This window comes from Canis aureus, chromosome 14 (genome assembly GCF_053574225.1).
Source record: "Canis aureus isolate CA01 chromosome 14, VMU_Caureus_v.1.0, whole genome shotgun sequence".
Lineage (NCBI taxonomy): Eukaryota > Metazoa > Chordata > Mammalia > Carnivora > Canidae > Canis > Canis aureus.
The window spans coordinates 52,096,208-52,113,711 of NC_135624.1; the positions used below are offsets into that span (position 1 = coordinate 52,096,208).

Below are 17,504 nucleotides of genomic sequence, written 5' to 3' on the forward strand. Positions count from 1 at the left end.
CCTACCCTGTTTTATTGCACTTTATTGTGTTTCGTGGATATTGCCTTTTATTTTTTCTTTTTAACAAAGGTTTGTGGCAAACCTGCCTCTGCACTGAAAAACTCTGTTGGTGCCATTTTTCCAACAGCATTTGTTCTTTTCATATTGCTAGCACATTTTGGTAATTCTCTCAATATTTTAACTTTCTCATTATTAGATTTGTTATGGTGAACTATGATCAGTGATCACAACTTGCTGAAAGCTCAGATAGCATTTTTTAACAATGAAGAATTTTTTAACATAAAATATATCCTTTTTTAGATACCATACTATCACACACTTAGTAGACCACAGTATAGTATAAATATAACTTGTATGTGCACTGGGAAACCAAAAAATTAATTTGATGTATTGTGGTAGTGTGGAACCGAACCCACAATTATTCAAGGTATGTCCATAATCTCTCTTAAATTAATCTTTTTGAATCCCAAAGGGGAATTTAATACCTTTATTTCCAGTCAAGATAGATATACCTGCTTACCACAAAATAACAAGGTGATTCAAGTTAAGTCAATTCTGTTTTTGCCTCTTTCCTAGTTTTCTGTTGAACACTTTTTAAGTCAATATAGGAAAAAAATGGTTAATTGCCAACTTAATTTGTCATCCACATCATAAATCCCTCTATATAGAAAGTATGTTAGAAGTTTAAAGGACTACCCACAGTTCCTAAGTAATAAGATTTTAGGATTTCTTTTTTTTAAGATTTTATTTATTTATTCATGAGAGACACACAGAGAGAGGGGCAGACACACAGGCAAAGGGAAAAGCAGGCCCCTGCAAGGAGCCTGCTGTGGGACTTGAACCTGGGAATCTGGGATCACGCCCTGAGGCAGATGCTCAACCGCTGAGCCACCCAGGTGTCCCAGATTTTAGGATTTTTATTTCAAGGCTTCCTTGATTGGTGGTTTCTCAGTAACTGAGTAAATTTCTATAGAGAGCATCAAACTAATTTTATATTCGTTTTGCAATACAGATAAGTGATCCATTTTAAACTTGCCAAGTTATCTCATTTTCCCTGTACATATTACAATTTTAGAAAGTTTTTTAATACTATAAATTGTTAACAATAAAAAAATTAGCTCGTGCATACGCATAGTAGTTACACATAGCTATCTGGTTTTATATATACTTTGTGTGTATTTATTTATCTATTTATTTATTTACCTTTAAGTAATGGAAGATATGTACAGGCCCAAGTTTTTATTTGCTTATTCAGTGTACTTTCTAGGGCTTAACAAAAAGTAAATTAAGGTAACCCAAATTATCTGTCCAGAAGTTTCCCAGTTTTGACTCTGAAAGTCCTACATCTGAGAAAGCTGAGAAAGTTTGTCATCCTAGGTGAAGTAATCCAACAATTATCTTTAAACTACTGTATTTGGCACACTTAACTAAAACTTAACTTGGTTCACAAGAAATGTTGAAAGTATTTTTCAGGTTTTGTACACTGAAATTAAGGAAAACTTAAGTTTTTAAAAATCCCTAGATTTGATTGGTTGAGTGATTGATTGATTTTTTAAAGATTTTATTTATTCATGAGAGACACAGAGAGGCAGAGGCACAGAGGGAGGAGCATGCTTCTCACAGGGAGCCTGATACGGGACTCAGTCCCTGGACTGGGATCATACCTGAGCTGAAGGCATGCTCAACCACTGACCCACCTAGATGTCCCCTTAGATTTGTTTTAGAAGACAGATTAGGAATTCTTTTGCCTTATTGAATTTTTACTTGCCGATAGATCAATAAATGGTGTGCCTAGCTGACCACCAAAGGACTATTTAAAATTGCTTTCTTTATAATCAAGATTATATTCCTAATTAAGCTATTTCTAGAAGTTAGAATGGGAAGAGCACCAAATGAGATCTGGTAAATCAGGATTCTAGTTTTTTTCCTTTTTTCTTTTCTTTTTTTTATTTTATTTTTATAAATTTATTTTTTATTGGTGTTCATGGATTCTAGTTTTTTTCATTGTCAATCATAAGCAAACTTTAAAATACTATACAAATAATAGATACAAGACATACTGTTTTTTTTTCTTTTTTTTTTTAAGATTTATTTATTTATTCATTCAGAGAGAGCGAGAGAGAGGCAGAGACACAGGCAGAGAAGCAGGCTCCATGCAGGAAGCCCAATGTGGGACTTGATCCCAGGTCTCCAGGATCACACCCCGGGCTGCAGGTGGCGCTAAACCGCTGCACCACCCGGGGCTGCCCGACATACTGTTTTTCCATGGAAATAATATTATAGGTGCTACACCTGAGTTATGAAATGTGTGGATTTGGTCTCAATACTTTACATCAAAACCTAGCCTTTTAAGTCTCAATTCTCCCACAGAAACCTGTAATTACATTTAGGGGTTAGTAGTGATAATGGGTAGAAGTCCTGCAGTTGCTAAAACAAAGATGAGGAGCCCGGCAGCCTTAACACATGAGGGGACGGGACATGTGGGCTGATTAGCTATCAGATACAGCCATTGTAATTTAGAGTAGGAAGTGACATTTGCTTAGCAATCTTGATAGGAGTCTTAAATTTTGTAAGCAGTGAGAGGTGAGGAGGGTTCTTTAGCTCATCCCGCCCCCCCCGTGACATTTGCTAATATGATTAGCACGTGTGTTAGAAGCAGTCATTATATCATCTAAACTGAATCTTTTCTTTTTGAAGCAGTTTTTTTCCTGTGCTGGATCATTACTGTAAATTGATTCTGTGCTTTTGGTTCTTAGATGTAAGGAAGAGTTTTCTTCTGAGTAAAAGTAACTTTTTTAGATTTAAATAGGTTTGGATACTAGTCTTTCAAGCTTAGTAGACAAATAAACAAATATGACAAAGACCTTAAAAGGGAGAACTCTTGAAGCCAGGCATATAATTATCACCTATATAATTCAGGATTGATTTAAATCATTTGCCTATCCATAAGCATGAGCCCAATCATTCTTTAAGGGTTAAAATGACCATTTATTCTCACTGTTATTCTTTGCCAGAGTTCTTGTTCATGTAGCATATAACAGTTCCCTGTTTCACATAAATCTTACTGGTCAAATCCAAAGGGAGTACAGAGAATACAATACAGGTTTTGAAACTGGTCTAGGTTAGGATCCCTGGGTGGCTCAGCAGTTTAGTGCCTGCCTTTGGCCCAGGGCGTGATCCCAGAGTCCTGGGATTGAGTCCTACATCAGGCTCCCTGCATGGAGCCTGCTTCTCCCTCTGCCTTGTGTCTCTGCCTCCCTCTCTCTCTCTCTCTCTCTCTCTCTCATGAATAAATAAATAAAATCTTTAAAAAAAAAAAAAAAAAAAAAAACTGGTCCAGGCACCATTACTGATTGGCAACATGACCCAGCTTTTCATATTACTTGTTTGAGCCTGTTTCTTTCATTGTAAAATGTAATAATACCTACCAGAACAATGTTATGTGTGGTTACATGACATAACACATAAAACAACACAGTGCAAGTCTTACATAAATGTAGATTCCCTCATGTAGGGAAATATATATGTGTAGGTGTGTGTATGATCAAAGATTCTTGATCGTTTTCTAATAAGAAAAAATTAATCTTAGAAGATGAGACTGGGATTGGAAGTACTAACATTGCAGCCTGAAGGTGAACATTATTATGTTGAACCCATGCAAGTTTCCAGATATTTTAATTCACGTTAATTCTGTTGTATTACTTTGTACTGTGATATACTAACACTTCTTGGAGAGGCAGTATAGCATAGTGGTTAAGTGGGTAGCCCAGAGTTCAAATAGTGTTGGTTGGAAACTGCTTTATCTAATACTAGCTGACATAAGTACTATGCCTTTGTCCTTATCTATTTTGTTGGATATTTGTCATATTATCTACCTTCTCAGGTATTATGAGGATTAAACAAATGAAAACAAATTTATGATGTTTGACCTAAGGTAGTAGGTCTTGCTACTTTTTAAAATTAAATTGTGTTGGGGCATCTGACTGGCTCAGTCAGTAGAGCATGTGACTCTTAATCTCAGGGTCTTGAGTTCAGGCCCCACATTGGGCATAGAGTGTACTTAAAAAATTTTTTTTGTTAATTGTGATAAAATAAACATAACAAAATTTGTCATTTTAACCATCTTACGGTGTAAATCCAGTGGCATTAGTTATCTATTGCCAGAACTTTTTTATCATCTTACACAGAAACTCTGGCCCATTAAATAAAACTCTCCATTCTCCCTTCCCAGCTCTGGTAACCTCTATTCTACTTTCTGATTATGAATTTGCCTATTTTAGGTACATCATATTAGTGGATTTATACTGTATTTGTCCTTTTATTTCACTTAGTGTAATGTTTTCTTGTATTTTTTTTTTTAAGATTTTATTTATTCATGAGAGACAGAGAGAGGCAGACACAGGCAGAGGGAGAAGTAGGCTCCATGCAGGGATCTCCGGGTCTCCAGGATCAGGCCCTGGGCTGAAGGTGGCACTAAACCACTGAGCCACCCGGACTGCCCTAGTGTAATGTTTTCAAGGTTTATCCATGTTGTAGCATGTATCAGAGTTTTATTTCTTCTCAAAATGACTGAATAACAATTCATTTTATGTATATATTATATTTTGGCTATCTTTTCATCTGTTTATTTATGGACATTTGAGTTATTCCCCCTCCCCCCCTTTTTTTTAAGATTTTTTATTTTTTTTTTAAATTTTTATTTATTTATGATAGTTACAGAGAGAGAGAGAGGCAGAGACACAGGCAGAGAGAGGGAGAAGCAGGCTCCATGCACCAGGAGCCCGACGTGGGACTTGATCCTGGGTCTCCGGGATCACGCCCTGGGCCAAAGGCAGGCGCCAAACCGCTGCGCCACCCAGGGATCCCATGCGCCACCCAGGGATCCCTAAGATTTTTATTAATTTCAGAGAGAATGCAGAGAGAGAGAAAGCATGGGTGGGGGGTAGAGGGAGCAGGCTCCCGCTGAGCAGGGAGCCCCATGTGGGGTTTGATCCCAGGACCCTGGGATCATGACCTGAGCTGAAGGCAGACACTTAACTGAGCCACCCAGGTACTGCTTTTCCCCCCCCTTTTTTTTTTTATTTTTGTTTTCCCCTATTGTAAATTGTGCTGTTGTGAACGTTGGTGTACAAGTATCTATTTGAGTCCCTGCTTTCAATTCTTTACTACCTTTTCTAGAAGTGTTACTGCATGGCACACAAATACTGTAGCATTAACATGATTAAAACGTCTTCTGGAAACCTGTATAGGTTAACATAATAATGCTCATCTTCAGGCTGCAGTGTTAGTACTTGGAATACCTAGAAGTAGAATTGCTGGATCATATAGTTCATGATATATCATAACTATGATCAGAGAAATTATTTTCCAAAGCCCCTAAATAAAACAGCTCCCATCACTAGCTAGCTTTTTATCTTGGTTTTCCAGTAACAGTTTGAGTCAAATAGAAGGGAAAGGAAGAACAAGTGTTTTCTTTGCTCTTCACCAAATTGGCCACTATGTTCCTGCTGTCACCTGTTGGATATGTTTTCAGGGATTATTTTCTTCAAATATAAGAGAAAAGGGTGATCTAAAACTTAGGGCTGTATCTGATTGTGATAAGTAGACTGATATTTTATTTTATAAGGCTCATTTAATACTGGACTGTAAAATGTGAAAATCATATAACCAAATTTGGTTTAAAGATAATTTAGCATCACTTAAATGAGTTACATGCTTTATGCAAAGTTAGGTAAGCTGTAGCAGAAGTTACTCAATAGGTATTTTTTGAATGTATGAAAAAATGAATGGTAAAGACATTCATTATGTCTTGCCATAATGCCAGGCAACATTAAAATGAAATATTCCTAAATATTTTGGTAAGCATTAAGCTTATCAATATTAAGCATATTAATAATTTTTCTACTTGTACTTTTTAAAAAATTATTTTTGATAGTGTCATTTAGGGATAATGCATTTGGCTAGATAAAGTTTTTTCATTTGTTTTTTGTAAATAGTAGTTTATTATACCTCAGGTCTACCTTTTTAAATACAATTTTAATGCTTTTTTAAAAAACTTTTTATCAATATATAGGTATCAAAACTGCTTTCACCAGAATGTGTGGGGAGACAGCTTTCATTGCACCTAAATGTGAGATGATTCCAATTGAATGGGTTTGTAGAAGAATAGCAACTGGTTCTTTTCTCAAAAGAAATCCTGGTGTCAAAGAAGGATATAAATTTTACCCACCTAAAGTGGAGCTGTTTTTCAAGGTAATTATTTTATGCTTCTGTGTCTTACTATAATATAGCAACAAATGTAATTTCAAAGTCAAAAAAGATTTAATGTTATTAAAATCTTTTTTAAAATTTTTGAAAAATGCAGTTATTAGGAAGAAAAATAATTCAGAAATTTTTTAAATTCTTCATTAAAGAGTTTGAAGTAAAAGCAAATACAAGGGATCTTTTTATATTCAGATACAGAAAAACTATTACTGATGTGTCTTACAAGCAAAACCACCAAAGATGTAGGAATCAGTTGTTAAAAATTTGTATTGGTTTTCTTTATTGAAACTCCTTGTCTCTTTTCCTCTTTGTTTATGCATAGTTCCAAAGTCAGAAGTAATGTTTCTGTAGCATTTTTTTTCCTTTATTTTTTTTTTTAATATTTTTTTTATTTATGCATGAGAGACACAAAGAGAAAGGCAAAGACACAGGCAGAAGGAGGAACAGGCTCCCCAGAGGGAGCCTGATAATGGGACCCAATCCCAGGACCCCGGGATCATTACCTGAGCCAAAGGCAGACACTCAACCACTGAGCCACCTGGGCGCCCCTAAGATTTTATTTATTTATTGAGAGAAAAAGAAAGAGGGAGAAAGTGAACAAATGAGCATATACACGGAGGGGGGCGGGGTTGTGGAGCAGATGGGGAGGGAGAGGAAGGGGAAAACAATCCCAAGCAGACTCTATGCTGGCAGGGAACCAGCCAGACATGAGGGCCCTGAGATCATGACCTGAGCTAGAACCAAAAGTTGGATGCTGAATCAACTGAGCACCCACTTGTACCTTATGTAGCATTTTTAAACAGTGAGCTGAAATTGCCTCTCAGCCTTTTAGCCTAGATCAAGTGTAATCAGTAAATTGCACACCTTAAAATGTTTATATAATACAAATCTAGAATTCATAAAAGAAAAATTTCAGGGGCACCTGGGTGGCTCATCAGTTAAGCATTTGCCTGTGATTCAGGTCATGATCTTAGAGTCCTGGAATTGAACCCCACATCGGGCTCCCTGCTCAGTGGGGAGCCTGCTTCTCCCTTTCCTCCCTACTTGTGCTTTTTCTCACTATTGTCTCTTTCTCTCAAATAAATGAATAAAACCTGAAATGAAAAGAATTTTTCATGTGAAATTGGGACACTACTTAGAATAACATGAAAGTTATTTTTTTTTTACTAATGGCTTAATATGAAGTCTCTTGAATTATCAAATAATATCCTTAAACACTTGTAGTCTTATATAAATTCTTATTAAAAATGAGATCAAGGGACGCCTGGGTGGCTCAGTGGTTGAGCATCTGTCTGCCTTTGGCTCAAGGCATGATCCTGGTCCCGGGACTGAGTCCCACGTCGGGTTCCCTGCGAGGAGCCTACTTTTCCCTGTGTCTTTGCCTCTCTCTCTGTATCCCTCATGAATAAATAAATAAAATCTTTTAAGAAATAAAATAAAAATGAGGTCAAGAGTAGTGCCTGCCTGGCTCAGTCAGTAGAGCATGTGACTTGTGATCGCAAGATTGTGAGTTCAAGCCCCACGTTGGGTGTAGAAATTATTTAAAATCTTTAAAAAAAGGAAAAAGATTGGGAGATTATGAAAATTGCTTTCTGGAAAGATTTAGTGAGCTAAAATGTGGTTTGGTCTTCTTACTATCTGTTGACTCATGAAGAAAACATTAAAATCACAAACTTACTTAGTTTATATAAAGAGAGCAAATTATTTCAAATACTTCATCACCTAGAATAAGTTACTGAATATCTTGAATTTTAAAGTAGCTATTAAAACTAGACAAATTTAAAACAATTGTGAATTAAGGGGCATTTTTTTTTTTAATTTTTATTTATTTATGATAGTCACACAGAGAGAGAGGCAGAGACACAGGCAGAGGGAGAAGCAGGCTCCATGCACCGGGAGCCCGATGTGGGATTCGATCCTGGGTCTCCAGGATCGTGCCCTGGGCCAAAGGCAGGCGCTAAACCGCTGCGCCACCCAGGGATAAGGGGCATTTTAATAAAAAAAGTTTTTAGAGAAAATATTTCTGAGGAATTCATGGTCAAGGGAAAAAGGGCTTCAGTTTATCTCAAAAGTTCAAAATTTTCATATTTAAAGTAATTGTACTCCTATACTTTATTTTCAGGATGATGCCAATAATGATCCACAGTGGTCTGAAGAACAGCTAATTGCTGCAAAATTTTGCTTTGCTGGACTTGTTATAGGCCAGACTGAAGTGGATATCATGAGTCATGCTACACAGGCTATTTTTGAAATACTGGAGAAATCCTGGTTGCCCCAAAACTGTACACTGGTTGATATGAAGGTACAAATAAAATGGAATTTTGAGAGGAAAGATTATAACTGATAAATGTCGTTAGTTGTAGAGTTTTGAAAACTTTTCTTTGGTGATGTGCTATTTCTAGATTGAATTTGGTGTTGATGTAACCACCAAAGAAATTGTTCTTGCTGATGTTATTGATAATGATTCCTGGAGACTCTGGCCATCAGGAGATCGAAGCCAACAGAAAGACAAACAGGTAATGCTTCAGGATTTTTTTTTTATTCTTTGCAAGATCAGGCTGGGATAGAGGTGAATAGAAAGATGGGGGGAAAGAAAAGGCAGTTATTGTTCCATATGATAAGAACCTGAGTTGATTGCTGTTTACCCTTAAAGATAAATATCTCGGGATCACTGAGTGGCTCAATGGTTTGGCGCTGCCTTCGGACCAGGGCATGATCCTGGGGTCCCGGGATTGAGTCCCACATTGGGCTCCCTGCATGGAGCCTGCTTCTCCCTCTGCCTGTGTCTCTGCCTCTCTCTCTCTCTCTCTCCCTCCCTCTCTCTCTCTTTCTCCCTCCTCTCTCATGAATAAATAAATAAAATCTTAAAAAAAAAGATAAACGTCTCTTATACTTTCTATATCCTGAGAAAAAAATAGGAACAATACTTTACAAAACAGATTTCTCATATATTATGACCATCACACAGAGCAGGTGTCATCCTTCTTTGGTCATCCTCTAAGGTACTGAGAGGATGATTGCTATCTTCCTAATTATAAGAATGAGTGGCGATCTGGAACTCTGTCCCAAGTGTGGTGGATCTTATCAGATTCCATTTCTGCTCTGTCCTATGAAAACGAAATTAGAACAGATATTCTGTACACTATGTAAGAATTGCGCAAGGCACTTAATCGTAGTTGCTAGTGTAGAAAGCACTTATCCTTAAATGAATGAACTTTTTCTAGTCTAATTCAGGAAAAGGATTTATAGGTTTACATAGATTTTTAGATATATTCCTTGCTATGCAAGCTTTTCATAATCTACCCCAAACTCCAAAATCAAATAATTTCAGTTAGCAAGAATATTATTAATAGAATATCTGTATTCTAAACTTTCTACCTTATTATTTTCTAGTCATATCGTGACCTCAAGGAAGTAACTCCAGAAGGGCTCCAGATGGTGAAGAAAAATTTTGAGTGGGTTGCAGAAAGAGTAGAGGTAAAACTTTTATAATAAACCCATGGTGTTCTGTATTTTTCTCCAAGATCTTGCTTCTAAAAGGAAAATAAGGGCACCTGGGTGGCTCAGTCTGTTGAGTATCATGCTATTGATTTCAGCTCGAGTCATGATCTCAGGATATTAGGATCATGGATTTGAACCCCACCTCAGGCTTGGCGTTTGATATGGAGTCTGCTTAAGATTCTTTCTTCATCTCCCTCTGCCCCTCCCCTGCTTGCCAACTCTCTCTCCAAATAAATAAATAAAATCTTTTTTCTTTTTTAAAAGGAAAGTAAAAGTGAGATGGTGCAGTTTTCTTTTTTCCAGTGGGTTTTTTAAAATTAATATTTATTGTAGAATGTGTGTGCAAGTGGGAGGAGGGGCAGAGGGAGAGAGAGAATCCTTAAGCAGACTCCCCATTGAGCACAGATATAGGGCCCACCAAGCGCCCTTTTCTCCAGTAGTTTTTGTTTTTAAAGGAGCACTTTTAAGAAATGTACCACCTGGGATCCCTGGGTGGCGCAGCGGTTTGGCGCCTGCCTTTGGCCCAGGGCGCGATCCTGGAGATCCGGGATCGAATCCCACGTCGGGCTCCCGGTGCATGGAGCCTGCTTCTCCCTCTGCCTGTGTCTCTCTCTCTCTCTCTCTCTCTCTCTCTCTCTCTCTCTCTGTGACTATCATAAATAAATAAAAATGTAAAAAAAAAAAAAGAAATGTACCACCTAAACTGTTCTCAATAACATATTGAAACCCTCTGCTGTTGAACTGGCCAGTATACTCCCAAATTCTATTGGGGAAACCTAGAATCCTTGTCTTCTCCCTGCCCCTTACATTTCCTACCCACCTTGCCACTGCTATTCAGAGTTCTACTAGCATGGGTTTCAGAAGTAGAGTTCAGAATTAGAACTCCATGTGACATTAAAATGTTACTTTAAGACTTATGGTAAAAAAAAAAAAAAAGATTGATGGTATTATCAGGGTGCCGGGTGGCTCAGTTGGTTAAGTGTCCAACTCTTCATTTTGGCTCAGGTCATGATCTCAGGGTCCTGGGATCAAGCCCCAAGTCAGGCTCTGTGCTCAGTGGGGTATCTACTTAAGATTCTTTCTCCCACTCTGCTTGCTCCTGTGTGTGTGTGTGTGTGTGCGCGCACACACACACATATGCATGCTTGCTATCTCTTTCAAATCTTTTTTTTTTTTAAGATTTAGGGTATTACAATCACTGTAATTCCATGGAAATTGAATGGGATTTGCAGTTATCCAAGGGTCACAGCCAGTTTTCAAAACATCATTTCCATGGAAACAAGCATTTTGAATTTTAAGCAACTAACTTTATTTTTATTTTTTATTTTTTTAAGATTTTATTTATTCATGAGAGACACACAGAGAGAGAGAGAGAGGCAGAGATGCAGAGACACAGGCAGAGGGAGAAGCAGGCTCCATGCGGGGAGCCTGACGTTGGACTTGATCCAGGTCTCTAGGATCAGGCCCTGGGCTGAAGGCGGCACTAAACCGCCGAGCCACCCGGGCTTCCCTAAGCAACTAACTTTAAAGGTTTATGATATAATCTCTTTATTTTGGCTCATTATGCCTTAAAGTCTCCATTAAACGCAATGTACTAAAAATCTGAGGATGAGGGATGCCTGAGTGGCTCCGTGGTTGAGCATCTGCCTTTAGCTCAGGTCATCCCGGGGTCCTAGGATTGAGTCCTGGATCAGGCTCCCTGGATGGAGTCTGCTTCTCCCTCTATGTCTCTGCCTCTCTCTGTGTGTCTCTCATGAATAAATAAGATGTTTTAAAAAAAAAATCTTAGGATGAAATATTTTATATTACAGCTTTCTGAAATTAATTAGGAGTGATTCTTTGCCTTTTATTTATAATAGCTTATATAATATAAAATATAATCTATCTGATGAAAATCTTTTTAGATCTTAATTATGAAGACTGCTTTTTTTATATAAAGGTTATTATGAAAAATAAATACTCTATCGTTTTATCCTGTTTGTGTCTGTCTTGAATTTGGTCTATTAAATATTCTCTCCAGTTGTAATTTTACTCTCCTCTAGCTCTGTAAACTGATTATTATTCTTGTGGTATTCATTTCTGTATTTATCCATTTTGCCATCTTCTTTTGCATATCCATGTTTTTCCTTTCCAGTTACTTCTAAAATCAGAAAGTCAGTGCAGAGTTGTAGTACTGATGGGCTCAACTTCTGATCTCAGTCACTGTGAAAAAATCCAAAAGGCTTGTGGAAATTTTGGCATTCCATGTGAACTTCGGGTAACATCTGCCCATAAAGGACCAGATGAAACTCTGAGGATTAAAGCAGAGTATGAAGGTAAATGTCACATAACTAGAGCATTTCAGGAAGTTCTTCTGATTTTGCCAATAAATCTTGTTTTTTGACTAATAATGCTGAAAAAGAATTGGCCACATTTTCAAGGGGAAAAATGACAGTCTAGGCTTTCATGATACTCACTTCCAAAGAGTGTAAGGTGCTTTAGGCACTTATAAAAGAATGGCTCAGGGAGAAAGAATTGAAAATGCAACCTGCGTGCACCTGAAAATCATACAACATTGTGTGTCGATGACATTCAGGTTTTATTCAGGTTTTTTAAAAAATATATCAAAAATAGGGGCACCTCGGTGGCTCAGTCAGTTAAGCATCTGCCTTTGGCTCAGATCACGATCCCAGTGACCTGGGATCAAGCCCCCCTCCCGCCCCCCACAAGATCCCTGCTTCTCAAGGGGCTTGCCTCTCAGACCTCTCCCCCTGCCTGCCACTCAACCTGCTTGTGCTTTCTCTCTGTCAAATAAATAAAATCTTAAAAAAAAAAGTCAAAAAAAATAAAAGAGTAGAGGCCCCCACCCACCAAGAAAAAGTGAGACATAATTGTCTACAACAATTTTAGTTGAGGTAGTAGGTCCTTACAAATATTTATAATGATCAGCCTTTCCTAAAAGGTAGTTAGACATAAAACTAAGGAATAATTTTATAATTTAGTATACAAAAGAAATGCCTTGGGACACCTGGGTGGCCCAATGTTGAGCATCTGCCTTTAACCAGGGTATGATCCCGAGGTCTGGGGATTGAGTCCCACATCGGGTTCCCCATAGGGAGCCTGCTTCTCCCTCTGCCTGTGTCTCTCCCTCTTTCTGTGTGTGTCTCAATAAAAAAGGGGGCAGCCCCGGTGGTGCAGCGGTTTAGTGCTGCCTGCAGCCCACGGTGTGATCCTGGAGACCCGGGATCGAGTCCCACATCAGGCTCCTTGCATGGAGCCTGCTTCTCCCTCTGCCTGTGTCTCTGCCTCTCTCTCTCACTGTGTTTCTCATGAATAAATAAATTAAAAAATCTTTAAAAAATATAGAGAAATATAAAAAAAATTTTGTTAAAAAAATAAATAAAAATAAATAAATAAAGTCCTTTTCAATAGATAAATACATACATACATACACACCTTGATGGGATAGTATCGATCTAAAATAATGGAGTCCTACAGACATAACTAAATGTTTCTCAACTGGGAAAAATGTTGATTTTTTTCTAAAGATAGTTATTACAGGAACATATTAAGGTTTGGGAACGGGGCAGGGAACTGGGATAAGTTCTTAGACCTCTTTTAAGTTAATGAAAGCCTGAACTCTTTCCTCAGAAAAGTAAAAATAAATACAATTTTGGATTCCAGGTTAGGAATCTCTGTGGTAAGAAACAAAGGAATAACATAAATATATCAAAGAATGAAATGTTTAAGAGTTATGTTAGAAAATGTATTGAGGGGTCTTAAATATTTGGGTACTGTATTACTGAATTTGCCTGCCTTCTTTCAAATGTGCTCCTGAACCTTGAGTCTCCATTAACAAGGTCTTTCTCTACCCTGTTGATTGAAAGACACCAGGACGGACACTGGTTCAAGTGGTATCATTCTTTATTTCGGTGAGCCAGGCCTTTGAGCCATTCCCTCAATGGCACGCTGGTACCCTGTTTGTACTATAAACCTCAAAGATGGCCAGACCTATTCTTGCTACTTCGTTACTTGCTCCTTTGATATAATAGATGGCAAAGTGAAACGTATATTGTCTTATTTATGCTTTTTCTGGAGACTGCTAATAAAGGAACTGAAGGTGTTAAGATATACAGGATTTTGTTTTAATCTAACTTAAAATTTCCTTTCAATTCAATTACAAACGTGTAATTTCCCTAGGGGATGGCATTCCTACTGTATTTGTGGCAGTGGCAGGCAGAAGCAATGGTTTGGGTCCAGTGATGTCTGGCAACACTGCATACCCAGTTATCAGCTGCCCTCCACTCACTCCAGACTGGGGAGCTCAGGATGTGTGGTCTTCTCTTCGACTACCCAGCGGTAAGATACATTCAGTTTTTAAAAATTGTTTATTAAAGAGGTGGCTGAGTGGTTGAGTGTCTGCCTTTGATCAGGGTGTGATCCTGGGGTCTGGGGATCAAGTCCCACGTTGGGCTCCCTGCAGGGAGCCTGCTTCTCCCTCTGCCTGTGTCTCTGCCTCTCTGTGTGTGTGTGTCTCTCATGAATAAATAAATAAAATCTTAAAAAAGGTAATAATACAGGGATGCCTAGGTGACTCAGTTAAATATCTGACTCTTGGTTTCGGCTCAGGTCATGATCTCAGGGTCATGAGGTTGAGCTCCATGTGGAGCTCTGTGAAGAGTGTTGAGCCTGCTTGGGATTCTCTCTCTCCCTTAGCACCACCCCCTGTTCTGGCTGGCTTTCTCTCAAAAAAAAAAAAAAAAAGTTCTTTTCCTTGCAAAATTTCAAACATGCAAAATAGTAGAATAACAGTGAAATCTACATGTACCCCTTGTTCAGCTTCAACATTTAACATCTTATTACATCTGTAGCCCTTTCTGCTGGATTATTTCCAAGTCTATCTTAGACAAAGCATTTTATACTTAAATATGCTTCTTCTAAGCAGTAAGAACTCTAGTTTTTAAATCATAATCATGATACCATATTCACACTTACACAAATTAATGGTAATTTCTTAAAATCTTCAGATTTTCAGTTAGTGTTCAAGTTTTCCTGATCATCATTTTTTATAGTTGTTCAAGATCTAACACAGTCCTTAACATTGCATTTAGTTGCTGTCTCTCCTAAGTCTCTTTCAGTCCTCCTTTTTTTCCCTTTCATTTATCCTATAGAATTTTCTACATTTTGGATTTAGCTGATTACATTTCTGAATGTTGTTTAACATGCTTTTCCATCCTCTATATTTTCTATAAACTAGTGGTGAGATGTGTAGATAGATCAAGTTCGATTTGGGTTTTTCTCCCCAAGAATATATCATTCATGGTTTTGAGTTTTTAAAAGTAAATGTGATTATGTTATGTCTGTAAAGGAAATGAAATTTTGGGACACCTGGGTGGTTCAGCAGGTTGAGCATCTGCCTTCATCCAGGACGTGATCCCAGAGTCCCGGGATTGAGTCCCGCATCAGGCTCCCTGCATGGAGCCTGCTTCTCCCTCTGCCTGTGTCTCTGCCTCTCTCTCTGAATAAATAAAATCTTTTAACAACAACAAAAAAAAAAGAAATGAAGTTTTATTTCTATAAATTAGAGATCAGAATAAATAACACACAAGGACGTTTTATCAATTGGCTGAGCAGAATCTCCTAGAATAACAATATTGTGATAGTCTCATCATAGTCCAAGATAATGATTTGATCTACAAGTCCTGAGAGTCTATATTGTTTCAGTAAGATTTGATTGTTTGTTAAATGCTAAACTTTATTTTATTGTAAATCTGCTCTTGTTATGTGTCAAATATGTTAAGTACTTGAGCCCTCTAATCTGTTCCAGTATAGACCGGCTTCTCTCTAGGCCAACTGTACTGCCATTGCCTTAGGATTTCTCTTTACCATCATCCTGGACGTCCATTTTGCCCTTCTCTAGTCTTGGATCTCCTATTGCCTAGGTCGGATGTCTTCCCCTTTCTTTGTTAACTCCTTAATTTGTTGGAGAGCATTCTTAGTGAACTTCCTGAGGAGGAGGTATATAGATGGTAAACTTTTTGAGAACTCCTGTATCTAAAATGTTTTTATCATAGCCTCATACTCAATAATTTAGGAATGGTATTCTAGATTGCAAATTATTTTCCTTTACAATTTTGAAGGAATTACTCCATTGTCTTCTGTCTTCTAGAGTTACTGAGAACTCCACTGCCTTTCTACCACACTGATTCTAGGTTATTTACGAATTTTGTTTCTTTCTGGAAACTTTTAGCATCTTTTTCTATCCATTTTTCTTAAATTTCACAAAGATGGGCGGCCCGGGTGACTCAGCAGTTTAGTGCCCCCTTCTCCCCAGGGCCTGATCCTGGAGACCTGGGATTGAGTCCCTCGTCAGACTCCCTGCATGGAGCCTGCTTCTCCTTCTGCCTGTGTCTCTGCCTCTCTCTGTGTCTCTCATTAATAAATAAAATCTTTAAAAAAATAATTTCACAAAGATGTGTCTTGATGATTATTTTCATCTTGGGCTTTCAGTGGGCTCTTTAAATCTGGAACGCTGATTTTTTAGTCCTGGGAAATTTTCTATGATTTTTTTAATACTTTACTTCCTCCTCCATTTTCTCTTTTCTCATTTTCTGATTTACTATCCAAATTTGGAACTTTTTGGTTTCTGTTTTTTCTTATTGAGTTCTATTGAGTTTTTCATTCTAGATATGGCATTTTTAATTTGTAAGAGCTGTTTTCTGTTCTCTGGCCACCCTCCCCTCCCCCCCCCCCCCGCCTTCCTTTTCGTGTTTAATCTTTGCAATAACATCTTTTTAAGTCTCAGAAATTATGCTTACTTTCACATTAGTTCCTTTTCTCCTTGGTTATCCTTGGCTGTTTGTTGCATATGATAAAACACCAGTTCGAAGGTCTATGCAAGTGGATGATCTCAAGGTGGTGAGACTGAGCCCTGCATCAGGCTCTGTGTTCAGCTAGGAGTCTGCTTGAGATTCTCCCTCTGCCTGTCTCCCACATACATGTCCACATGCTCACTCACTCCCTCTCTCAAAATAAATAAATCTTAAAAAAAAAATGGCTCCACTGTGGGGTGATCTAGTAGGGTTATTCTTTGAATAATCTCTCACATCAGTGTCATTTGATCTTTTCTCATGTATGACTAGAATTACCCAAAGAATCTTTGTAGTCTCAGTCTGCTACCTAGAGGAATAAACCTGACTATCCGAATTCTGGAATCTGGGGATCTTAACATCAGCCTGTGTAAAACTTAATCCCGTTTTCGCTATGGCATTCCTTGTCTCAGCTGTGCCTAGTGCCCTCCAGTCCACAGAAGTCTGAACTAAAATCTGTTTTACCTTCACAAAAATTTAAGACTCTGCTATGGTATAGAAGGGGCAATTGCTTAGGTGCATAGAATAGATCTGATGGCCTAACTGCTTCTTGACTTTTAGCCAGTCTCCCTTTTTTTAGCCCCATTTTTACCCCCCACTTCTCCCTTCAAAAGTATCTGGTGCCACTAATTCCCTAACCTTTTGCATGGCTTTTTTAACATTGGTCACTTTGCTTCTCATCTTTCTTCAGTTTAGGATAAAATTTTCTTGATCTACTAAGTTAGTAGATCCATTTCCTTTACAGCTGACAAAAAGTTATTGCTGTTATCATTTTGTGCTTTTATTTTATTATGTTTTTTTTTTTTTTAAAGATTTATTTATTCTTGAGACATACACACAGAGAGGCAGAGACACAGGCAGAGAGAGAAGCAGGCTCCATGCAGGGAACCC

At 37.9% G+C, this 17,504-nt stretch overlaps 1 protein-coding gene across 7 annotated transcripts in view; it reads left to right on the forward strand.

Annotated features, from left to right (window-relative positions):
- Positions 1–17,504, forward strand: part of PAICS (phosphoribosylaminoimidazole carboxylase and phosphoribosylaminoimidazolesuccinocarboxamide synthase) — a 71,101-nt gene that overhangs the window by 50,186 nt on the left and 3,411 nt on the right. For all 7 annotated transcript variants that reach the window (XM_077848119.1, XM_077848121.1, XM_077848115.1 and 4 more), the window contains 6 exons: positions 6,074–6,252; positions 8,387–8,566; positions 8,667–8,780; positions 9,658–9,741; positions 11,900–12,080; positions 13,945–14,103. In XM_077848119.1, the coding sequence (XP_077704245.1) occupies positions 6,074–6,252; positions 8,387–8,566; positions 8,667–8,780; positions 9,658–9,741; positions 11,900–12,080; positions 13,945–14,103 (897 nt within the window). The remainder of the gene's footprint in view (positions 1–6,073; positions 6,253–8,386; positions 8,567–8,666; positions 8,781–9,657; positions 9,742–11,899; positions 12,081–13,944; positions 14,104–17,504) is intronic.